Source organism: Anser cygnoides, chromosome 13 (assembly GCF_040182565.1).
Source record: "Anser cygnoides isolate HZ-2024a breed goose chromosome 13, Taihu_goose_T2T_genome, whole genome shotgun sequence".
NCBI lineage: Eukaryota > Metazoa > Chordata > Aves > Anseriformes > Anatidae > Anser > Anser cygnoides.
Window position 1 is genome coordinate 20339188 of NC_089885.1, and position 25442 is coordinate 20364629.

At 42.2% G+C, this 25442-nt stretch overlaps 2 protein-coding genes across 3 annotated transcripts in view; one reads left to right on the forward strand and one right to left on the reverse strand.

Annotated features, from left to right (window-relative positions):
• On the forward strand, positions 1-4155 carry TAF9B (TATA-box binding protein associated factor 9b). 2 transcript variants are annotated; one of them, XM_048079971.2, is made up of 8 exons: positions 1-132; positions 281-641; positions 1063-1144; positions 1229-1365; positions 1436-1570; positions 2047-2128; positions 2703-2816; positions 2977-4155. In XM_048079971.2, exons 3-8 carry the CDS (start codon positions 1066-1068, stop codon positions 3141-3143), a joined length of 714 nt encoding a protein of 237 aa, XP_047935928.1. In that variant the 5' UTR covers positions 1-132; positions 281-641; positions 1063-1065; the 3' UTR covers positions 3144-4155. The 2 variants fall into 2 exon arrangements, with proteins under 2 accessions (XP_047935928.1, XP_047935923.1); XM_048079966.2 differs by lacking the exons at positions 1-132; positions 281-641 and adding an exon at positions 837-969.
• The window catches only part of KIF4A (kinesin family member 4A), a 25121-nt gene continuing 2616 nt past the window's right edge, over positions 2938-25442 (reverse strand). The window contains 30 exon segments of the mRNA XM_013192255.3: positions 2938-4080; positions 4412-4505; positions 5270-5336; positions 6145-7986; positions 8638-8760; positions 9490-9609; positions 10977-11071; positions 11074-11137; positions 11839-11940; positions 12032-12109; positions 12809-12916; positions 13325-13495; positions 14349-14478; positions 14925-15019; positions 15419-15574; positions 15801-15914; positions 16068-16151; positions 16899-17009; positions 17475-17619; positions 18588-18691; positions 19348-19533; positions 19845-19910; positions 20601-20706; positions 20913-20971; positions 21242-21377; positions 22073-22134; positions 23184-23359; positions 24506-24625; positions 24830-24924; positions 25154-25320. Coding sequence (XP_013047709.3) covers positions 7801-7986; positions 8638-8760; positions 9490-9609; positions 10977-11071; positions 11074-11137; positions 11839-11940; positions 12032-12109; positions 12809-12916; positions 13325-13495; positions 14349-14478; positions 14925-15019; positions 15419-15574; positions 15801-15914; positions 16068-16151; positions 16899-17009; positions 17475-17619; positions 18588-18691; positions 19348-19533; positions 19845-19910; positions 20601-20706; positions 20913-20971; positions 21242-21377; positions 22073-22134; positions 23184-23359; positions 24506-24625; positions 24830-24924; positions 25154-25320 — 3159 coding nt within the window. The 3' untranslated portion in view covers positions 2938-4080; positions 4412-4505; positions 5270-5336; positions 6145-7800.

Here is a 25442-nt window from a genome sequence, read left to right on the forward strand (position 1 = left end):
CAGCACGGGGACACCTGCCCTGCTGAACCAGCGCAGCCCTCGGGATCCCACGTCTGGGGCCGGCTGCTAGCCACCATTTCATTAAATGCTGAGGGAGCCCAGGGCGGGTTTGAACGTTGCGTTTACATCTGTGTAGGTTGAGTTCACTGCTTCCAGGTGTTAAATATCATCCTCCGTATGGATGAGAAACAGAGAAAGGAGTCTCTCTGCTGCTGGAATGTTTCGCAGTGTGTGATAGGCATGAACCAAGTTAACAGCTGTTTATTTCTCCTTGCTCTAGGACAAGAGGTTGGCTTCCCTTCCCCGTTATATCAGTTGGCCTGACGTGGATGTCATTCTTTCTCCAGAGCTTGCTTCATTTGGATCATGGCACCCAATGACAACACTGCTGCAACCTCTGGTATGCTGCTAATCCCTGGGTTGGCCAAAATCACATGAAACCAATTTTTTGTTGTTGTTCTGTTTTCCCTTAGAAAGCGAGAGAGGAACTTCTGACGAGACTCGCATGGAATTTATATAAAGATCCTCTGGAGCTTCTAAGCTATGAAAACAAGCTTTGAAAGCCATGAGCCATGCTGCCAATACTCGCGGTTCTCTTTAATCCTGGGGATGCGACACTTTAACAAGTTGCTGTGAGTGAGGTAACAGCCCTGCTGCTTCATCGCTGGGCAGAAGGGGGGCGTTAATGAAGCTTGGGGGGCAATTCCCTGAGCTGGTCATGCTTTGGTGTATTACTTTGTTGTCACGGGTATCTTTATTTAAAAACTAAAGTTAATTTCCGCACCACTTAAAAATAAATAAATAAAAAAGGCTGGCTGGCAACGGGCGCCTCACAGCCAGGCCGCGTCTCCATGGCAACTCCCGCCTGCCCCCGGTCACGTGGCCGGAAGCGGGCGGCGGGAGGGGGCGGTGGAAGCGATGGAGCCGGCCAAGATGGCGTCTCCCAAGAGCGCGCCCAAAGACGCGCAGGTAGCGGGGCGGGGGGCCGGGCCGGGCCGGGCCGAGGGCTCAGGGCCGAGCGCTCAGGGCCGAGCCGTGCCGAGCCGTGCTTCTGTCCCGCAGGTGATGGCGCAGATCCTGAAGGACATGGGCATCACGGAGTACGAGCCGCGCGTCATCAACCAGATGCTGGAGTTCGCGTACCGTGAGCGGCGGGGCCGGGCCGGGGGGGGGCTGCGGGCGGCGGGCGGGGGCCGGGGGGCGGCAGCGAGCGGCCGTGTGCCCGCAGGGTACGTGACCACCATCCTGGAGGACGCCAAGGTGTACTCGAGCCACGCCAAGAAGCCGAGCGTGGACGCCGAGGACGTGCGGCTGGCCATCCAGTGCCGCACCGACCAGTCCTTCACCTCGCCGCCGCCCCGCGATGTAAGTGCGGCGGGCGGGCGGGCGGGCGCGGGGCCCTGCCGGCAGCCCGGAGCTCACCGCCCGCCCTCAGTTCCTCCTAGACATCGCCAGGCAGAAGAACCAGACGCCGCTGCCGCTGATAAAGCCGTACTCCGGGCCCAGGCTGCCGCCGGACAGATACTGCCTGACGGCGCCCAACTACAGGCTTAAGTCCCTGCAGAAGAAGGTGAGGGCTCGGCAGGGCTGCGCACACCGAACGTGAGCCTTGTGTGTCAGGAGAGCTACCGGGCTTGGGTTTTTTCACACCTCAGGAGGACAGGTGTGTGCAAATAGGGCTTGAAATTATGTTAGTGGTCTTTGTCTCTAGGGATTTGCAAGGATTCTTACTGCTGTTTAACTTCAAAGTCTATAAAAAGTGTATCTGTGAGTTTTCTTAGGCTTAAAGCAAAATCCTCAAGTCATATTTTAGCTTGGAAAAGACAAAAGGAAGGTAGGGCATTAGTATAGATCCATGAGCCCACAAGCTCTCCAGCTCGTATCCATGGAGTTTGAGAACTTCATGTTCAAACACAAATCGTGATCTAACAAATTATTGCTGTGAAATAGGCTCTCTGTGGGCTTGGGGGAGGAACCACTTCTAACTTTCATGTTAAGAACTTTTACTTTCTAATGTGATGTTAACTAAATATTCTCGCTTGCCAGGTGTCCTCCTCTGCAGGAAGAATAACAGTCCCTCGCCTGAGCGTCGGTGCAGTGAGCAGCAGGCCCAGCACCCCTACTTTAGGTAAGAAACAGATCACTGTGGGTTTCTTATGTTGATTTTATGAAGGAAAAAATCCTGGGGGATGTTTTTAAAGCCTGCTTCAAGCACTGATAGTGTTGGGTGCCACCTGAACGTGGTGGCATTCGGCCCCTTAACTAACAGGATAAGTTCATTTCAAAAAGATGACCGTAATCTGGTATTTGTTTACATAACTGGCCTCTGGTTTTAGTCCTGTATTTCTGGTAATTTCTATATGTGAAGAGACTTCACGAAACAAATGAGTGTTTTTTTTTTCAATGTAAGCGCTACATAGAGCTACAAACAGCAGTAAATAAAACCCATTGTTAGAAGCTCACAGAACTGCGACCAAGCGTGAGCACTTCCCTGTTAACGCGTGCGTTTGTAGCTAGCCTTGAATGTCAGTGGTTGTGGTAAACTTGCAGTTTTGCCTGAAAAGCTGACTCCTGAATATCCAGTATCAATGCGTTCCTATGTGTTCTTATTACTTTGAAAACAGTAAGTTCTATTCTGAAAGCAGACTTAAAAGTGTGTGTTTTCTTTACTTTTATTTTGACTGAACTGTTCTAAATTTTAGGTACACCTTCAGCACAGACAGTATCTGTTTCAACAAAAGTCGGCACCCCAGTGTCGCTGACTGGTCAGAGGTTCACCGTGCAGATCCCGTCTTCGCAGACAACGGTCAAAGCAGGTAAAATGCCCGCTGTAAAACACTGTCTTCTCGGATCAGCACAGCTTTTTGTGTTTTTAGCAGAATATTTAGGAAATTGGAAGTGTAGGAAATTCAGTTTAGGAAATTCAGTGTAGGAAAATCACTTTTCAAGCTGTTTATTTATTTCTTTTCTTCACAGCCACACCAACTACACCGACAGTTCAGAATGTCCTAATTAATCCTTCATTAATTGGACCAAAGAACATTCTTATTACTACAAACATGGTATCATCCCAGAATACATCTAATGAAACAAATACCCTGAAGAGGAAGCATGAAGATGATGATGACTATGATAATTTGTGAAGAGACTGTCCCGTCCCATCCTGTTTTTCAGTGATTCATATTGAGTCTGATAGGGTTTATTTCCGAGTGTTGCTGTAAAGTGTATGATAGCTTGTAAATAATCTGGTAGTATGCAGTTGGGTATAGCACGCGTGAGAGAGAGAGAGAGAGAGAGATCATCATCCTGTGGAAAGACTAAAAAGCAAGTAATCTTTTCTTCTGGTCTTTAATGGCTTTTGAACCTCAACAGCAGGGCTGAGCACTGGTCGCTGTTAGACGGGCGTGCAGTCCTCACCTCTCTTCTGTTGCCTTACTTCAAACAGAAGAGTCCGTGGTTCTGCAGACTGGCGAGGCAGTTGCTTGTAGTACTCTTCTGTGCCAAATAAAATATTATTTAGGAAACACTAGGTAGTGTAGAATGTGACATAGATGCTAAATTTCAAATAAAAAAAACAGAAGTCCTGTGCCAGGAGGGAAGCATCTAGGGGTACTTTTTTTTTCCCCTGAAACACACTTACAGCTTCTGGCTTTTAGTTGTATGCGTTATTCTCCATGTGCAGTTGTGGATGTTCTCTTAGCAATAGAAATACAGATGAGAAGTAAGGAGGATTTGTCTGGAGAATACTTAGCCTGATCACCTGTATTCATTAATACATGAAAGCTGTTGGCCTTAACACCTACTAAAATACCCACAACCCTACCTGAAGTTAGTGGAAGAGGTAAAAGCCCACCCCAACTTTTTTTTTATTATTTATTTCCAAAGAGTTTTTTCTCTGTCAGATGTCATTTGGTTAAGCTTCCATTTTTACATGTGAATGAGTAAACTCACTGTCATCGTGGCATGAAGGGGGATCCGGTGAAGGGGAAATTGTTCCGAACTTGACTTCAGGTGTCTGATTTGGTGCTTCAGGTACTTGAAGATGCTTCTGTTGTGCATGGAGATCCCAGGTATGCTGTGCTAAACAAAAAATGAAGAACAAATTTAATTGTTTTTATATATATTAAATAATAAAGTGTTGTGCTTTTGTAATAATGGCTTTTGGTAAATGCTTTAATTTGTAATGCCTCTTTTCTTGACACAACTTGGGCTTGAAGAGCTGGTGTGAGAATTCTGATTGGGTTGCAAATGCAAAACCAGTTTTCCTAGTAAGACCCTTAAAGGGGCACAAGTAACTGAATGCACTGGTGTTTAGAAGGATACAAAAAAAGAATGCTAACTCTTTACAGCACTACTTTTTCATAAGTGAAGGACAACCCCCCACATCCCTTACCACCAGCTACCTCCTTACAGGTTTTGAGGTTGCTGAATGTATCCTTCGTAATTATGGCATGATTTTTCAGTCGTTTTTGCTTGAAGAAGTGCTGAATAAAGCTTTCTTTTCACTGTGGAAAAAGGAAGAGTACATGGGTTAGTTTTCAACTTTATAGAAGGATTGAAGAAAAAAGTGTTTCAGCCTCCCACCCCAAATTAGATGTGCGTGTACATTTGTGTTACACACACACACGAGAGGGAATATTTACTTATTTACTTATACAGGCACATAAGCACATTCTCAGGCACCTTTAAAATATATTAGAAATATGTATGTATATACACATCGTTGTATTATACACACATGCAGACATCTCACATGTACATAATCTGTATTTATACACAATCTCATGTAACATGACAATCATGTAACATGACATGATGAATATATGCAATATAATAAATATATGCATTATACACAGCTTGTACTCCTTCAGACACTATACTTATAAGAATAGTGTATACAAATAAAGTAGTAATATATTTTATGTATATGTAGATTAATTATATATTCTCATACACACCTACTTTTTAATATAACTAACTCATCTATGCTGTTTATTTACACCTGTATTACACAGCTACATCTGTAGCTTTATTCCACACACACACAGTAATGCAGTCACCTTTTATAGGCATGCATTTATATTCCATATACACACCCAGTCTCAGACACCCTTTCATCTTTATATTAGTATAAAATAATATATAGCACACTACATAATACTTCATTGTGTTATGAATTATATATTACATATTGTGCATATTATACTCTATATATTGTGTAATACATATGTATAGTATATGATGTATATATATTTTAAAACACACTCACCTGGTTTTCTTCACATGCATACGTATTTTTATACTCTCTCTGCAGTCTCATACACCATTTTTCACATCTACAATATAATGTATAACATATAATGTATTAGCTGTACATCAATTGTATGTCTCTATGTATATAATTATATATATATACACGTATACTCAGCCATACCCACAACTGTCTCAGTCTTGCATGTATTGTAATACACACATGGATAAAATTAGATTCTCTGAGTACCTGTACGCGAAGCACCTCTCTCACAAAGCTCCTTTTATATACATACATATTTAGACTCATGCTTTCTTCACACACTCACCCTTTTCTTTCTTTATCTGTGTAATATGCATATTTATATATCTACTTGTAGTTTTACTCTGACACTTCTTAATATATTTAACATACATATATATAACCTGTATATTACACATGTAATAAATATATAATTTATATTTGATAAAAAACATACACTCTCACAGACACCTACTAACATACTTACACGTGTAGATTCTTGCTACAGTAACATCTTTTTTAAATATTTATTTATACCTTTTTATGTGTGATAGACTACAGGATATAGAGCCATAATCACTCTCAGACACCCATTCATAGCTAAATGTGAAGCACTCTAAAACACATACATATAAATAAAATTATATTCTCCTACGTACGCATACAGCTACCTTTTTAATATACTTAGATGTATTTATATATGCGTACACATATATATATATATGTAGCTTTATACTCTCTCACACCTTGCTCTCAGCCACCCCCCCAGGCTCCCTGCACACACAGCCCACAAACACGCGGGGGGAGCGGTGCGCTCCTCTCGACAGGCAGGACAAGTCTACTGAAGCCACAGGCAGTTGGTACCATTTTACCTGCACAGATGGTTCCTTTGTCCCGTCTTTGTTCCAGCTCTGAGCCAGTCGTGAGTCACTCAACATCCCTGCATCAAGGAGGGGAAGGCGGCTTGTGGGGTGAGATGAGCACCTTTCCCCTCTTGCAAGGACTCACAGCTTACAAGCTTGTTTAAATCACTTTGAAACAAGCGTCTTGAACTATCCAGGACTTTTTACCTGGAAAGTAAAGAGTCTATCAGAGATGTCACCTAACAAACAGCTCTCTGGTGAGCAGGCCACATGCAGGCAGTTTTCACAGACAGCACTTACCTGCAGCCCGAGCCTGAGCACAGCTTTACCACCAGAACACTTGCAGTGCCTCCATCACCCCGCTCGTGCTGCAAACACACAGGGGCCTGCACAGAGCCCAGCTCTGCCCCGACCCGTCATCAACAGCTACAGCAAAGGCAGAGGCATGGCGCTCACTCACCGCGATACTAACCTCATTTAGGAGAAACCTTCCTCTTCCCCGTAGATGTTTATTAAAGGCATGTCTGAACAGCTCCTGGGCTGAGAAGCCTGCTCAGCTTGCACCGGCCCAGAAGCCACCTAGCCATGGTTAATACAGCACCGAGCCCAAAAAATAAACCTAAAGCACACATAAAGCCCAAGGAAGGTACAGTGCTAATGCACCACTCATCCACAAGACACGGGGTAGAGCTCAGTTGTTACCACTACCAATGGTAATTCTCTCCAATATTACCAATTCTCTCCAATGCTTCCACTGGAGAAAAGGAAATTAGCATAGGAAAAGGCAAACAGTTTCACTTTTCTTCATGCTGTAAAGGAAAAGAAAGCATTACACAAATCGGGCTGCCTACTTTTTAAGATATAACAGAAAAATTCTAAAGCTGAACACAGCAACCAACAAAATAGTTCTGAAACCAATTTTAATAAGAGATACTAATCACAGAGATCCTGGAGTGGATACCAAGAACCACGCAGGCAATAAAGAAAGACAGGGTCATTTTTTTTTTAGTTTGGCCTTTTTTTTTTTCCAAAGTATTTCCTTTATTAAAGCTACAAAAACAAATTAAAATTACTAAAACGTTCACATAGGGCTAGCAAGTTTCTAACTTCATCGAAAAAGAATAGACCAGTGCCCTAAATGGTACAAGAACACTGGCATTTCATATCTGCTAGCTAGTTTAAGACTGCAAACAGTGCCTCCTCAGAATCAAGCACCAGCGGATCCCACATGGCAGTTTAGAACAGTTCCTCATATTGTATTGGAAGAGACAGAGCCAAGATTTCCAGTGCAAATGCAAAGTTCTTTCAAGATCATGTATTATCTGTACCCGACACATTCACAGCTCAGGGTGAGGAAGGCAGCTGTAACGAACAACCTGGATAAATCATCTGCACTCACTCCAGAAATTCCAAAGAGGAAAGTCTCACCATCATCCTTGTAGAAGACATCTGCCCAGGCCCCACACATACAAATATTTACAAAGAATTGACACAATCTAGCAATAACTAGTGCTCAACTCCCTTGGTGCTCCCTGCAGCTGTCAGGCTGGACAATGGACAAGTCTACACTGCAGCAAGAGTTCCCAACACTATTTTTCCTTTAAAAAAAGTCACCCTCATCTGTGGTGTAAAGAAGTGCAGCACGACCCAGTTGTCAGTCGTGGCTCAGTCAGCTTCCTCTTTGATAGGGGTACAACCTGAGAAAAAGCTGGTGTTGCTACTTAGCATTCTCTTCTTTCTCTTCACAAACGGCAGCTGGTTCTCTTGGGACTCCTCATCCATCACAAGCACAGAAGCAGCAGCGCTGGGCTTCTTCATGAACACTTCTTGGTCTGTGATATCTTTCAGGACCTATCAGGAAAGTGAGGAAGACAATTTCGGAATTGGTCACCACCCTGAAGCCAAACAGCTTGCACTGGAGCATGGCGACAGTGCATACGGAAGTTGTCTGGCCAGCGTCAAGAATTGCTAAATTTCTTGACTCGTGTCAAAGTTCTGAAGGCCTGTCATGGGCTGGGCAGGATGAGACAGCATCAGGAATAGTGTGCAGAGGGTATGTATCAGGGAAGTCATTCAGTTTACCTGAGGCAAAACTACATCTGCCAAGTCAGACTACACACTGGCATAAGACCAGCTTGGATGTGGATATTATTTTATCCTAGTTCCTCAATTCCCAGTCTCTTTTCACTGCTGGGAGGTGCAGCAGGACTGTACGGCAATACAAGAGTCAATATGGGTGAAGTCAGCGTGTTGGCTCCAATTCCTTTCACAGAAAGCCTACGTGGCAGTTTTAGTATGAAAACTTCAGAATTCAGCAGACTCAAAACTGAAATACAAGCTGACTTAACAGCTGTATTCTGTTCAGTTTTCTAGCACAGTTTATTTTCTTGGTTAACCACCACCCTTTAGATCCAATCACTAAACATGCCGAGTGGTTCTGAATGTGTATGTACCATGATGTTTTGTTTGTTTTTTTTAATAAAAAAAGGCTTTAGCAAGTACCTTTGTAGTTGGGGTGATACACACAGGCTGAAAGAAGGTCTCTCCTGCAGTCACTTCAGTAGGGTCTTCTAGTTTGAAGGAACCTTCAGAGTCCCTTGTTTGGTCCTCACACACCGTGGCATCCTGAGGGACAGAGTTCTTTTGAAGCACTTTTACAATATCTAGCCCCTCTTTTCCCACCAACAGCTGAAGAAATTCTAAGGATCTCTAAGCCACTTTCTCTCTAGTTCCAAAGTAATTCATGTTTCAGGATGCTAGGTGCCTCTGTCAGGCAACCACTTTCATGAAATAGCAAATAATTAAAGAATTACTATGGAGGTTTCTGCTTCAAATCTTTAAGATCCAAGAATACAGCATACATTTCAGGCAAGAGGTCTAATGAATATCCGTTGTTCACGAACCACCCTGATGCTACAACTGACCTCCCTTAATTATCCCTTCTACTCCTTTAAAAAAAAAAGGAACAAATATAAATATTTAAATAGATTAAGCTTTCATACTTAATGACAACATACAAGTTTTATTTACTGAGTGGGATTAACAAAGGACAAATTGCTTGTCCTCAGATTGCTGGCTAACAACTAGCACTAGGTGAATATATGTGGCTTTGGACGTTGCCCAAATTTCTTTACTTTAGCGTGAAAGCCTGGCACTGCAGTAGAAAACTTTGGACTCAATTACCGTGGATAAAACAGTGAATTACAGTGACATTTACACAGGTTTCAGAGAGGTGTGTTCGCTTTAGCTTGACAAACCCCGCATGTATGCCAGCACTGTAACTGATTATCCATTCATCCAAACTCGCTTAAACATACTGTGGAGTCTGGATGTTGGGTTACAAGCGCTACTCACCGGAAAGCCGGGGTCTCTATTTCTGCATTTTGTTGAGTCACAGTTACAGCCTCCAGTGCAGCCCACCTTGTGCCTCCTGCAGCCACACTGTTTGTTTCCACACCGGCCCTTGCAGGAGCACTAAGCAAGAGAAGAGTTCTGTGCAGAAAGAGCTTTGGCGTTTTATAGACTTCATGTAGATTGCTATAGTTGTCAACGCTTGAAGCAGCCTGAAGGACAGTACTATTCCAAGCTATCACGAACCTTTTATTTCATTGCTAGTCCCACATCTCAGGAAAAGCAGTAAGATCTTTCCACCTACAGAGCCATCTCTTGCTTCAGTATCCCCAAAATAAGAATCTTTGATTATCCAGTGCCTGACTTCAAGTTATCCAAAAGGAACCTTCAGTGCCAGTTGAACAAGCTAACATTTAAGCACTAGGAAAAACACCATCAACGTACCTAGGGTCCTCCATCTAGATGGAGGTGACCCAATTGAGCTATTTCACGGATCAGAGGAGGTATTTTCTTTGCTAGTCCGGGTACATGAAGCAATAGCAGACTGCATGGCCCAGACACCCCAAGCTACATTTCAGAACTGAGAAACAACTTGCACTGCAGTTCCCCTGGGCTATGTGCATGAACACAGAAGAACCAGGTGCCAAACGCACACCCTCCTTCCTGCAGTGTGGAAGAAAAGAATGCACCAAAACCCAAACCACTCGGAGTAAATTCAGAATTCAGCAGGGTGACAAGCACCAGTGAAAGAAACTAAAGCCAGCCTTTCAAATTCCTAAGCTTTTCTGTAGGAACTGCTGACATTTTCAGTCACACGATAGTAAAACATGCACTAATTTACCCTTTGTAATAGGGTACAAAGACATCTCATGATGGAGGTCCAGCTTTATAGCAGTTCAAACCCAGAGATGTCCATTGGTTCAGAGTGACTTACATTCAACAAGATCGTCATCGAGTCACCTCTTCCACACTGTGAGGAATTAACTGAGCAGGAAGCTGAAGCTTCAAAGCCCAGCAGGCTGATGGAAACAGAACACAGAAGCTGAAGCTTCTGTCAGTGGGACTAAGGAGCCACAGCACACCACTGTGGGAACAGTATATAGAGATACGTGACAGACCATCCCTTTTTCCCCGCTAAAAGAGGCTCCAAGAAGGAACAAAGGAGCTGCTAGGGCTCAATATTCTGCTGCTGTCTAAAAGATCTCGGTCAGTTGCACACCCAGAAGTAAAAGAGAACGTGTTTTGCTCGTGGTAGTTTTTTTCACTGGACAAGTTATCTTCTATTTAGGCAGGTGTTGTTGTCTATAGACGTTTGCTCTGTCTGAAGATCATAAATAACCAATACCAGCAGTTCTATTACAATAATACTATTATAATAAACAGTTGGTGGAGACGCTGCAATCTCACTGTTGGGCTGTACACATGCTAGATGCTCAGCGATGCAGGTGATTCCCTTTTTAGTAAAGTGACAAAGAGTAACTAGATCTTACCCCCATGATGCTCTTCTTTGCTCCTTTGACTGCTTTTATTGGAACCCATTCTGCATCCTCCTTCTCCTCTCCAGACTCCGCAGAGTCAGAAAAAGCTCTTCTACATCCATTTCTGGGGTTGGTGCGCGGGGTTTTGTTACTGTTTGCCGGCGGGTCTTTGGCTATACACAGAGAAATTACAAGGATTGAGGCCCCAGAAGAAACAATAGTGGATTTACATTTTATTAAGGCACTTTAGAGTCCCACCACCATATCCCCGTTCCTCTCAGACAGCCAAGAAGATTAGGGAAGGGAAGAGACAAATGATCAAACTGGCAAGGATTAAAAGTTCAATTAAGCAGTCAGTTTAAAGTGCTAGAGTCCATAAAAATATAGTTGACAAATCCTTGAAAAATTAGTATAAAACTATTTTGCCAAGACTATAACACATATCATTTATTCTTCTCAGCACTAAGCTTTGGATCTTTTGCAGAGCCATGATTAAGTGTGCTATAACAGGTACCTTGCTCCAGGATTCAAAGACCAGAAATGCTACAGAGAAAAACACCTGGATTACTAAGAAGCATGCAGAGTCAGACATAATTAAACTGAGGAAATGTGGCTTTTTTATCATTGTTGCGTTTTGTGCTGTTGTTTTTTTTTAAGATGGAAAAAAATGCAAACCACTTTCAGAATTATTTTGAAAACAGAAACCTTAGGGACCATCTGATGTAGAGAACAGGCCTACTACAATAAGCGTAACAAGATACTTTGTAAAAAGCAACATGGGTGAAAGATACCAAGATTATTAGTGGCCAGCATTAACATTCAGAAAGAACCTAGGTACAATACAAGAATGAACATTGGTATGCAGCAACTTTACTTTGGGTGGAATGTAATCAAAAGGAGAATCTGGAGACTCGGGTGGCCCTTGCTGAATGCGACGGAGCTTCTGTCCACTGGCAACTTGGAGAAGCAGCAATTTCTGTTAGGAGGGACAAAAGTTAGCTTTGTGAAGCATACTAACCCAACTGCCAAGATGCTCCTGTGTGACTTATGTCTGTACAGATCTCTACCTGTTTAAGAGTGTCATTTTCCTGGAGAAGTTCTTGGTTTTTCTCGCAGATCTCCCTCATTTTCTCCAGCTCTTCCTCCTGTTCACAATACAAAATGAAATCTATAGGCTTACGTGGGGGTAGGACAAGTAGTAGTTTGGGACAGATTTTTACGTTTGGATCTTTCTTGTAACATCAGAGGGGTTTCTCTATATTTTACAATAAGACATCAGGTCTGACTTCTAGATCAGGAGAATCATTAGTGCTACTACCCAGTTTTATGCATAATATTGGATCCTTTCAGTTGCGCTGACAACTTAGGATCTAAAATCTCCTCTATTTCCAAGGCTTACTGGCAAATTAGGTGCACCTAGGATGGATGTTACCCTAATGCATCACTGAACATGCCCTTCTGCAGGAAGTGACAAGACAAGGTAGTGTGTACCATGCTAATACGGTCTAGCTAAAGCTATTCTACCACCAATATCACAGTGGAGCCGTGCTCAGCAAAAGATTAGTAATAACATGTTGACCATCTTAACTAAAGGTATCCTGAGCATAGAAGTCTGCATGAGCCAGTCAGATTCTGTAGGTCTCGGGGAACAGTTGCTCTTCAGGCTCAAATAAGAATGTCTCTTCTTCCATTAAATAACTGTAAATGTATTAATCTTAGCTACAAATGGAAATGCCCTCAAACTCCTCTGCATGTTCCTCACTGTAAAGCGACTATTCCAATTAACATGTGCCCATAACAAGTAGCCTCTGGAAAAAAAAAAAACCAACACATCCAGACATTACCTGAAACTTAAGTCGCTCTTGCAGCTGTTTCTCCTGCTCATTTAACGAATCTTCCAGTTTCTTCTCTGCTGCTTCTTTTTGCTGAAATTGGCTAAGCAGGTACAGAACCTAAAAGCAAGTTAATATAACAGACGAAGAGGTGTGAACTCCTAAAGAGATATCTGGCAGCTCAGACATGAAAGGCCTAGACAGTTTCAGAAAGAAGATGCTTTCCGCTATTTCTAGCATTATTTTGCCCTGATCTCCTTTCAAAGTTATCTTATGCTGAGATGTAACATTCACACTTAAAACACTGTGAAAAGTTACTGAATAAGATAGCTTGCAAGGGACAGAAGATGAATAGGGAGATTTCTTTGGCTTTTGTTACCTATCCTGCAAGAGTCCAACAAATCTCCATCAATCACAAAGCAACAGATCAGTTTCAGGATGTCTCCACTGCCTTTATCTATGAGCAAATCCGGGAATCAGAGTTCTAAGACGCAAGTGACAGAAATCTTGAGAGCTCCCCTGTTTTACCTTCTCCTGGTGTTGTTGTTCCTGTACCAAAAGCTGATTTTGGAATTCAGCCTCCATTTCTGATATGTGGTTTCGCTCTTCAATCAGCATCTTCTGCATGTCTGAACAGCTAGCTTTACTCTGCTGAAGGCTGCTCTCCAGCTTGCTTTCCTGCACTTTGGAGGAGACCAGCTGAAAGACAGAAGCAAGGTGACTGCTTGGTTCCACATTTCATAGCGTGCACTGGGACAGAAATAACGCAGTCTGAAGGTGTAGCACTTCTGCTTAACTGCCAACCACCCTAAGAAGTGGAACAGCCACTTCAACAAGGGGAATAAGTGCGACATTCAGAGCTAGACATCTGACAGCCAGTACGGAAGTGCAAAACAGATAGCAGGAGACCTTGTTAACAGTTCCTAATTTCCTTTCCTGCAGCATGTTAAATCTGAGCACACGGGGGAAGAGACGACCCCCTGCCATACCAATGCTCTTCCATATAATTTCCATTATTCTATTCCATTAGTCTCCGGGTGCCAGGGACTGCCACGTGATGGGCAGTAGAAGAGAGTAAGAATCGGACCACTGCTGAATCAACTGAATGACAATCTTGTTCGATCTTCTCCCCTCCCAACATCCATTCTGATCTCAGAGTACTGCCCTGTTTTTTCCTGCAGATTGCCTATTTATTCAGGAATTATTTTTTAGGTACCTTATCCTCTTATCTTCCACTTCTGAAATTTGTCTCTTCCCTTCTACTCTTATCATGTAAGCATTCTGCAAGCAGAGTTTTAACTGGCACCTCCAGACCCACGTCTATACTGTTTCCCTCTTCCCTGATCTTTTTCGATTTCACTACCCAAAATGATCTGCAGTAGAGAAGAATATTTTAATCAGAAGTCATGAGGGGAAATAAACCTCATTCACAAAAACACTTCACTTGAATTCATCATCTCTGCTGTCAGCCTATTATTCACTTCTGTTATTCCTGGCTAAGCAGACTTCATTACTAAAAATTAAAGTTTTAAAATAGGTAGACTCAGTTTACCTCTGCAAGGAGATACTTCAAAGCACATTTAGCCTCGAGAATTGTTGCAATATTGTCCCAACGCTGTTTCACGCGATCTCCATTGTCTGCATCTAACAGTTTCTGCTGTAGGTCTGCTATCTGGGCACTCCTTTGGAAGAATACACATATTTGAAGTCACAACACAGAAGAGAACTTGGGCTAAAACTGTTGTTATCAGAATATTAGACAAAATAGTTCAAGTTAATACTGTGACTGCTTAGAAACGTAGACTCCAGCTGTCACGCTACATCAGTCTCTCCTCCCCTCCACGCCTCCAGTTAAAAGAGGCGTTTCCCTCACTCACAAATGCTTGTAAACAGCTAAGAATAAAACAATTTTAGTGACTGAGTTGTGTCCTTAAATCCCTGCATTAAAAAATAAAAAAATAAAACCAGGAAAACCATATCGTCTTATTTTCTAATTTTCATTGTCATTGAATGAATTATTCCAATTTCTCTTCTGTTTCACAGCACAGCTGCAGATAAAGACAAGGTTAAAAAAAGCCAACAGTTTAAGGTGCAAGCTCTGCAAATCAGCTTTATAGTAATATCTTACCTGAGCTCCATCTCAGTTTCCAGGCTTTCTATCTGCTTTGATAGAGAAAGGTCTGCCTCTGATGCCTGCAAATCTGTGATGGAGTAGGTGCGCCTCTACAGAATTACAGCAATAGACAGAAGTGAGCAATATCTGAAGCAATGCATGTGAGCCAATCTTTCATTTATAGGCATTTCAGCAAAAAGTAGTAGTAGTATTATAAAAGCCTTCAAGTATTTCTTCAGTTTAAATCCCATTGTTTCTTCCCAATAGTCTTTGATAACAGCTGTGACCCACTCACATCCATCAGATTCATTGCATTAAGTAACAGGTTACTTAAGCAGCTCTTCCCTGACATGTCACAGGACAGTAAGAACATTAAATCCTTTCTTCCAGAAAAGGAACCATCACTACCTCCCTTCTGAGGGAAGGGGTCAAATAGGAGTAAGAGTAAGGCACAGTACTTGCCAAGCAATCGTCGATGTGGGACAGGTAACAAGGCATTTCCCTCTTACCCGGAGCTTTGGAGGTGGGTTTTCCCCAGAGTCTTTTTTCTCCTTAAGCTGAAGGAGCTCCTGTGCCAAAATCTTTCTGTCCTCCAGAAGGTCTGCAAGGTGCCGTCGAGCCTCTTCAGTACTAACGAGAACCTCTACTTCATTTGCCAGCCAGCCCTGCAGGAAAAACAGTACAGTGGTTCACTGCGGTCTCAGCTTAAGGACAGGCTCCTTCTCTGAAATGCCTTCACAGCTGAACTGCATAATCAAGTTGCTTCCCTTAATAAGTAACTCCATGTTCCAACCCCTTGCTCTCCAGCCATCAACCCCAGCAGCACCTCATGAGTTAACAAAGCTAAGTTTGCCTTGTTCTTATGGGGATGCACAAAAAGTTGGTACACACCTTTACTCGTGCAGCAACTCCTTCCATTCCCCGATTTTGACTCTCCTTCCGTTTATCCGCAGCCTCCCGTTGTTTCTGCAAAGCATCTTTTAGGCGCTTGTTAGCAGCTGCAGCCTGCAAGATAGTTTACACAAAAAATGGTATGGTAGTTACTTCACTTTATATCTATTGACTGAAAACATGAGGTATTCAGATTGCAACCTCCAACCACATTTTTCAGACGTTTAGGAACCGGTCAGGAGTTTGCAGCAGGTATTGACTCCCTACCTCTTCTGTTTTGCGCCGAAGGACATTGGCCTGCTTCTGAAAGTCTCGTTCAAGCTTAAGTAGCTCGTACTGTCTCTTGCGATCCTGCATAGAAACAAGTCGGATGGAAAATTACGTGTCACCTTAATACCTATGGCCAGTTTCACACTTCTTGAAACAGAAGAGATGCATTACAGAACAATAACAGCTTCATGACAATGATTTCACTGATCATTACAAGCTTAAGCCATGCAGTGCCATTGGGAACAACTGGCTCTTAGGCTTAAAATGACTAGAGAAGAGGCTCCACAATTTCCACCAAAAAAGGTTTAGGAGCCTGAAGGTTGTAAGAGACTACAAGTCATGAGCTTAAAATGTATCATCCAAAATATTGGAGAGTAAGATTTTTACAGCAAGAATTTCTGTGAGATCAGAAATGAAGATGTACAGATGTATGTTAAACATTACACATGAATGCTACAAGCCAGATGTATTTAATTAACTTGTTGTTTACCTGGAGATTCAATATTCCTTTGAAAGGTTGAATACCTCCCATTTTGTGGCCCAACCCTACAACTTTAAATACTTAAAAGTATTAAATATTTTTTGCTTCTACTTTAGAGTTGAATGATGATGACTATCGATAGTTTTAAGTGTTCCAGACATAAGCAAGTCCTTTTACAAGTGGCGAAAGGTGGTAACCGTATGAGCTAACGTTTTGTTATCTTCAAAGCATTCCCCAGATGTTTTTCCAGATGCTTGCAAATTAAACAAAGCCTTGCAGCAAAGACATTAATGATTTGTTTCACTCTGAAGAGGGAGGTACTGTTTGGGGGCTTATTGTTTGCTCACCCGTTCTTTCAGCTGGATCACTTCCTTGTCCTTCTGTTGTTTCCACTGCCTAAATTTTTCAGCATCATCCTTCATCTGGCGCATCAACTGTACCCTTTGGGTTTTCATTTCCTGGAATATAGAAATGGCTGGAAAAATTATCTAATGCTTTGACCCTGGGTAGTGTCGACCTACATTTCCCTGCTGTGGGTTTGTGGATATGGGTGTAAGGGGTGGTGGTGGACAGGAAGTACCACAATATGCTGCCCCCTTGGAGTATATGCCTAAGGATGCTTGCAAAGCACCAAAAAGGAAAACACACATACGCATGATGCACTCATGGGACTCAAAGTGAAGTGACTTGACAAAGGCAACAAATTATCAGGACAGTCAGAAGACACTTCAGACTTCTTTTCCTCCAAGTCACAGTAGTCATCTGCCTACTGCATCACACTAGCAATGACGGTCACGTAGCCAAAAGCCTCTCACCAAAAGACTGGTGTCCTCAGCATAATAAACAGAAATTGTGAATATCTTCTGTCTGGAAACCGCTTTGGCTACACTGGGGTAAGCCTGAGAACTGCTAGGGTTAGTTACCCTGATCTCCTGGTTCAGTTTGGAGACAGTGCGTTCCGTAGATTCCTTCAGCTTTAAGAGCTTTGATTGTTCATTCAGCTTTTTCTTCAGCTCATTAATTTGCCCTTCCAACTCCTGAAGTCTTTTCCGACGCCGTTCGCTCAGCCTGTAAAGAAACCACACTTTGAGAACAGGCCCCTAATTACTGTTACTCTCAAACAAGCGTTCTCCAACTTCAGAGATACCATATGAAAAAGGAAGCAATTCTGTATCATCTTTCCCACTGATCCTTTCAGGTTTCTTTGCAATTCATACAACTCGCATGGCATGTGAAAGGGAAGATTAGGCCCAGAAAGCCTACCGTACCTCACGGTTCAATGACTACTTACCAGGTGGCGGGGGAATGGTCTTCTGTAAACTAAGAATGTCTCGGACAAAAGGCCAGTTACTTACAAGTGACTCAGCACTAAGGAGTTGAAGCACAGAAAAATCTTGTGCTGACCCCTCGTCTTGTTACAGAAAACGGTACCATTCACAGTCAGGACTCACAACAAAAAGATCACTACAGTGCTACCAGAAGAGATGCTACGGCACCAAGGGCCTGAGTCGTCCACGTTAGATGAATCCAGTTTTTCTTCATATTCTATCTACTTCTCCAGTTTCCCACCTCACAACTGAATTATAAAGACCTCCTTTTCAACTCCACAGAAGAGAATGGTGGGCAGGATAACTCCCCTGATACATATATTTGTGTTTTTTTCTTTGCTTGGTTTTGCTTGCTTTTTAACGTGTATGCAAGAAATGTGTAGCTGCTTTTCTGAACTCTAATAACAAACACAGATTTTAATGTTAGTTTAAGGTAAGTTTCCAACACCAATTATTCTTTTAAAGTTAAGCACCTACTCCTTCAAAGCCTCAGAACACACTCTACCAAACACATCTACAGTCTATACAAGTATTCCCTGGTATGTCACACTACCATGGATCAGTGGTGCACTGTTCTTAATCCTGTGCTTACACCAAACTAAGAGCTTTTCCATATAGCTGAAGTAAGACCAAGACAGTGAATTTTTTCAGGTGCATTAACACAATTTTCAGTGCTATAGGCCATGCAGCTTGTGTAGTCAGTCTTACTTGGCTTGGTTGACATCCTTCTTTGCCATGTGCAGAGCAAGGATCAGCTCCTCCTTTTCTTTTTGCAAATTGCTGACTTCTAATTCCAGATCCTTGATGTTAGTCTAGAAAGGACAGGAGTAGTAAGCCTCACAGGAAAAACCTCAAAACCCCGACCTCAGAGACAAAGCTTTAAGACAGAAGACCTTAAGGAACCATATTTCTTTCCAAGAGGTTGTAAAACATTTTTTAAAAACAGCACGTGTCAAAAGGGTTAGTCCTCAATACACTGAAATCAGAGTCCATAGAACCATTCTAATCTAAACTAAATGATACAAACAATTTGAGAGATGAGAGATCCCATCACAACTGGTGAATAAGGGAAGCCAGATCAGCTGGCTGCACTATGAAATTTAACAATGAAGTACCTGCATTTTGGCTCAGTGTGGCCAAGTAAATCCCTGAGTAAAAAGTAGAGAAATCCATTTCACATAGAACAGGCAGTGGCCAATAACTTATTTCAGGGAACAGACCATCTTCAGCTGGTAGGACAATATGGAGATAATCAGACATGGATTCTCCTCATCCTCTGCTGACATCTGTAGTCAACTTCTTACCCATGCCCAAAGGGGCAGTGACCATAACTTAAGGAAAAAGACCCAACAACATGCTCGTGAAAGGACAGATCTTCTCCCTTCCTTCCTCAACATAAAGTGAATCCGTGAATCGGGGAAAAAGAAACTTCAAGAAATAGCTCTTGTAAGGATCTGTAAGAGTTTACCTGGTACTGGGACTGAATGGGCTCCAACTGACTATCATTCTGTGTCATTTTTTTGGCAAGTGCTTCTTTCAGAGCCAGGGCTTTATTCAGTTCAATCAGCTCTTTGGACATCTGTGCTTGACGGAGGGCATGCTGCGTGCTGAAGTCATCTGAAGATCTCTTGGTATCCTGTCCCGTTTCTGCTTTCTGTCGGAGACACAGCAATGAGCTGCAGAGGCCAATCTAAAGCTCTTTGACTATGTGATTAGTTTCTGCAGAACACTTCAGATTAATTTTTACATTAAAAAAAAAGGTATTCAGAAATGAGCACAGGTTTTTGATCTTGAACTAACTGAGCAAACAAGGGTGTAGAAAAGCAGCACATACCAATGTGATGTATTATTTACCAGTCACTTGAATTAAAAAAAACAGCATAGACATAAATAAAAGAGGAGTAATGGGATAAAGACATGCCCTGGTTGGGTTTGCACTGCAGACTAAGGACTCCCTTCACTTACAGTTATAGCATCCTGTTCAGAACTTGCCATCTCTGCAACAGCTTCCACTGTGGCAGCGCTTTCACTCTGTATAGGATAGAGGAAAAAAATATATTGGTATAAAGGTAGAAAATATGAAGTTAATAGCAGCCTGTTGGTCTATAATGACAACATAGGTTATTCTCTGTCCAGAAAGCTGTCCCTGAAAAGAGGATATCATTGACTTCTTTTGTACAGTGAACAGACTCCTCCCAGACTGCCTGGACAAGACATTCTTCCTAGTCTTCTCCAGACTCCAGCATTGGCAGCCAGCTCCTCATAAGAGTTAGGAATCTGGGGACAGGTGGGGAAACGTCTAGTGAGGTGGAACAGAGAAGTTCCCAATCAGACAAAGATTTGGTAACTTCTATGCAACAATTCCATGTTTCTGTAATTACGGTTGCTCGTTAAAACTACCAAGTTTCTAACTCAGCTTCCAGTCTTTGGATTGTAAATCCACACTACTTTCCAACCATCAGATTATTTTATGGAGACTCTCCTCTCCCTCCATCCCCCTGCCATCCCACCAACACGTGCAGCCACAAGTAGCCTTTCTGTTGCATTAAAAGTGCAGCTTGTTTGGAAGCGGATGTTAAGAGTCATTTAATACTTTTAATTCCTGGGCTCCTTAAAGAAGGCTTCTGCTGAGTGAAATCCACTGCTCAGCACATCAGCATAAGAGCACTGAATTCCATTAGTGAATTCATTTGGCACACATCTCCTCAAATTCAGTTTTACCTGCAACTGAACCAACACTTCCTGCAGATTGCGAATCACCTCTACATTTTCTTTTAGTTCCTCATCTTCCACAGTCTCTACCAGCTTTTGGAGATCAAGCTTGCATCTGCAATGCAGACGTAGGAATAAGTCCGTGAGTCTTGTGTGGCAGGTTTGTGTCACACGTGACAATAAAATAAACTTCCCCACAGAACATACAAACGAGTTCTGGATGAACAAACGTAAGTAGACACTATCCAGTTTATCCCAACAAGAACATTTAATGCTGAAATGCATTTCCTCAGCACAAGTAGGGTATGGAAACAGACTTACACAGCGTGTTGCTGAAGTTGCTCTAGTTTGGCATTCATCTTCTCATTTTCTTGTTCTGTCTAAGAGAAGCCAGAATTATACTGAATTATAGGAAGATAAAAGTAAGAGACAGCTAATTTATTTGTAGCAAAAGACATGCTGTCAGCCTGTTGCAAATCAATGCGCCAAAATGTCTTCCACAATTTCTTCCACTAGTTTGGAAGTCCTAACACCAGTTTTGGCAGGAATATACACTCTTAGCATGCCATTAGTACAAGAGCTGCTATCAATCTTCAGCTAAGAGGGAAAGTCATGCAACTTAAGGCTCCTCTCAGGTAATTGAGCCTTACCAGAATGATCCTTTCCAACATCTGTGCTGTCTGACCAGCAGCTTCACTCAGCCCTCTGCTCAGCTTTTCATTCTCCTCCATTAGTGACTGGTTCTTCTCCATCAGGGACTGCAGATTCTCTGAAGGTGCCATACTACTGAAATATCAAGGACCAGTTTGCTCGTGAGCATAACTTCAGAAGTTTGTAATAGCATTGAAATTACCTCCAAGTTTCCTAAATAACTTACAGCATATACAGGTTGTAGCTGATGAATAGAAAGACTGGAGGAAGTCTAATCTGAATTGAAAATCTCTGAAGAATACAGTATACTGAAAGAAGACACTTGCAAGAAAAGAAAACAGACCCCTTTTTAAAAATAATGCTGTTTAACCAATGCTAAGCCTGTAAACTACATTAACATGGATTTTGAAATATCCTTAGACAACATCCACACAGTTCAAACTCTTCCATTTGCTTTGTTCTTTTAAGATAGATGGACATAGAGGTGCCAAATATTTAGAGGTAGAAGGGTAAGAAAGAAAGAAGGGATGGAAAGATTGAGAAACACATACTTAAAAAAGGAACTAGGCAATGAACTCTAATTATTTCCTACAATTGATTTCTGTAATCCTAAGGGGTTTGCTACAAAACTACATGACCCATACATGCATGGAATTTCAATTAGTACAACGAAATGTAAAGAAGGAGAAAAAAAATCTTGAGAACCTCTTAGAAAGCAATAATTTTGCTCTATCCTCACTCTACAGTACTATCTGGAGCAAAAGAGATCTAAAGCCTTTGCTGGTGTGTGATGGCTATTAGCTACATCGAGAACAATCTACAAAGCTTACTTGATAGACACTGGGAGTGTCCCTCCATGGGCCTGCAGCAGCAACACCTGTAGCTGTTGTACCTATAAACACAAACAATTACTGCTTGTACGTTTGTCTCATACAGTAACTAGATGGCTGAAAGAACACAATTCAGAACCTTAGTCTTAATGAGTCACCTGCTCCAAGATTTTATTTACTGCTACTATTTATTTACTGCTTCCTGTGGGAAGGGATCATGTCTCTACTGTATCTGAAGTAATTTGTTCATAAAAAAACTAGCAAAAAAAACCCGACCTTCTCTTCACCAAGAGCGCTCAGGTCACAGCGTGCTCAGCATGCTAAGTCACCTGCAGGCAGCTAACATGCCACTCTGTGCGGGGTGCCAGAGAACTCACTGAGTCAAAGGGAAGGTCACACTTTGCTGGACCAATGCTCTGTTGCTGCATTTCATGTGAGACAGAGTCAGATCCTTCACCTTCCTAAGCTACTTGAATGCGGGATTTGAGTTTACAGTACATTAATAAGTGTTCACTAAACTCTAGCAAATGCTCACATGCAAAATCAAAACCACTTTACTGGCTCAATTTCAAACCAGACTATGGACTGTTCCTATGGAGAGCTAAGAAAGCTGTATCATATACTTGCTGCCAAGTAAGCGCAGAGCGCCTGGTTCAGCTATCTCTAGTAGATAAGCTCCGTAGCACTTCTAGCTTTGGATTTAACCAATTCCAGTTTATGCAACTTATCTCTTCCAAAGCTGACCGCAAGCTGCTCTTCACTTCCCACTCTGCTGCATGGAGGCAGGTGAAGGCAGCACGGCAACCATCACTGTATTTCTATCTTTGCCTGTAGGCTAACAGGCAAGCAATGTTTTGTCCAGTGGAAGGCCTATGTAAATCACACTAATGATACAATTTTTCTGTAACAGGGAACGGTTGCTGTAGAATTACAAGAAGCATTCACGTATTCCCTGTCCAGCACTTACACGGTCATCTCAAGAGATGGAGAAACACATAGTGAATATTTCCCCGTATTTTGTGTAGGTGTCCTATATCTGTGCTTGGCATTCACTGAGCTGATTACCAAAAGGCTAAATCTGGTCTTACCACATGAAGAAAGCGTCCAGTACCTGCTGCTTTAGATGATGCAACTCAGCTGCCTGGGGATCAACGTTGACAATTGGTTTGTTTTTTATTTTTCTTGCCCTGTCAGCGTAACGCAGAGTATTTAGAGTTTCTTCTAGATTGGAATCTGCTGGGCTAACACAGGCAATCATGAGAGTGTGGCTGTTACCACCCAGAGAATCTGAGAAGGAAAACAGGACACCATCAGTGCTCTGACAGAGAGCTAAAATAATTAGCCAGACATCACTATTAAGATACTTAAGGCAGCATAGCACATCTCCGTGCTACAGCTAGATTATATCTATGTATAGTTTTGTCTCAGGAGCATTTTCTGAATACCAGAGTCCCAAAGTTGCCTCAACTCTGAGCAGCAATGTTTTCACATTGGACGCTCCAGGGATATTGTTGTCCTGTTGAATAATTTTGGTAACTACTGTAATTTCTATAAGTAATTTCTAGTATAGTTCTTCCAGGTTTTTCCCCTCCCTTCTCCCACACAGTATTACTCAAGACCTCCGTGGATATCCAGACATCACAATTCACACTGATCTCCAATCCAAAGAAGCACTGACTAGCACATTCGTTCAGATCATCAAGCTGCACAGCATCTTATCCTCTGGTTTCACACTAATGCATATTGGCTACTTAAAGCTTTCAGCCAGAGAAGAAGGCCCCACATCCAGCTCTGCATAATCCACTTTCCTTGCATTAGGCATTTTCTGATACAAAAATACTGGAAAAGCCTATCTTTTTCTAAAAAATCACTCAACTATCCAAAAATTCCCAGTAAATTGCATTATTCTAGCTACACCCATATTAAAGGTTGTCTTGAATAATATGTATTAAAAGACCACAGCAACTATTAAAAATAAGCACCATGAAGAAATTAAGAGGGAAAAAAAAACCACCAATATTTGAAGTGCACACTGAAGGCACAGACAGCATGAGTTTCATTTTGGTAGTGATAAAACTCCAGTAAGTAGTTTTAATCAGGATATAAAAACAGATCTCTGCTGCTTCCAGATTTAAAATTCTCATCCTCCTTCTCCCCACCAGAAGAACTGCACTGAATTTATCATGTTTCCTCCCATCACAGAGTAACTGTGAAAGAGCAAGACTCAAGAGTCCCTGTCTCAAAGCATTTGTAACCTAAAAAGAAGAGTACAGAAGAGGTCTAGCAACAGTGAGAACAGGAACCAAACCAACAAACGCAACCACTGTCAACAGCAGTTCCCACTTTGGGCTCTAGTTGTATGGCTGTTAGGTTTTTTGATAGTTTTTTAAAATGGATCAGTAGATTTAGGCTTTGCCATGATCCGTCTCTTACCTTGCAGCAGTCTTGTTAACTTTGAGTCTCTGTAGGGAACAAAACCACCCTTTTTATTTTCATCACCTAGAGCACTAATTACATTTCCCAGGCAAAGGAGACCTCTGTTAATGTTGATACCTGCACACAAACAGATGACAGTGAGTAGAGCTACCTCAGTGGCTAGGAATTGGCCAGTTTCTGTCCTTTTTACAAAACAACTTTTTTTTTTATTAAAAAAAGTGCTAATTTTAAATATTAAAGAACCACATGGCTTTTCTTGATAAGGACTTGATTTATGAACTCAAAAGAAACCCAAGCTATACCAGCCCTTTTCCTACAGACCTTCTTTTAGTCGGTCTCCCTCAGCCTTGGTCTTCTTTTGTCTCTCAGAGCCGGCAAGATCAACCAGGTGTAGCTTGGAGTGAAAACTGCTGTTCCTATGGCAGAAACAGACTATTTTACTCTCTCAAATAAATACAAAGTTAGGAAAGGGACAGTCCAGTGGTTACTACAGCTGAGCTCCAGTTCTCAAAGAATACCTGGTATCAGAAACTGCTAAATAAAGGTAGTGCCTCAAGAGTAGCTCAGCTGCTTTAATCCAAGAGAATGAAATCCTGAGCAAGTCTGACTCTAACAGCTGCTAGGAGCAGCTGTGGCAGCACTTACTTGTCATTTTTCTTTTTCTGATCGATGCAAATGGTGAAGATGGCATGGGACCGGGAAGACTGGGAGTTCATTGCCGTGGAAGCCACCGTTCTGGAATTGTTCCCTTGCTCTAGGCAGGATACAGTATCTTGTGCACAGGCGACATTTCTTTCTGTCAATCCTACAATCTATATCCAGGAAGAAAGAATCATTTATTCTCTTCTTCTTCACTCTTGACTTTCTACATCAGCAAAGTTATCTCCTGCCTTAGCCAACTGCAAAGCGAAGTCTATGTACACACACACTCAGA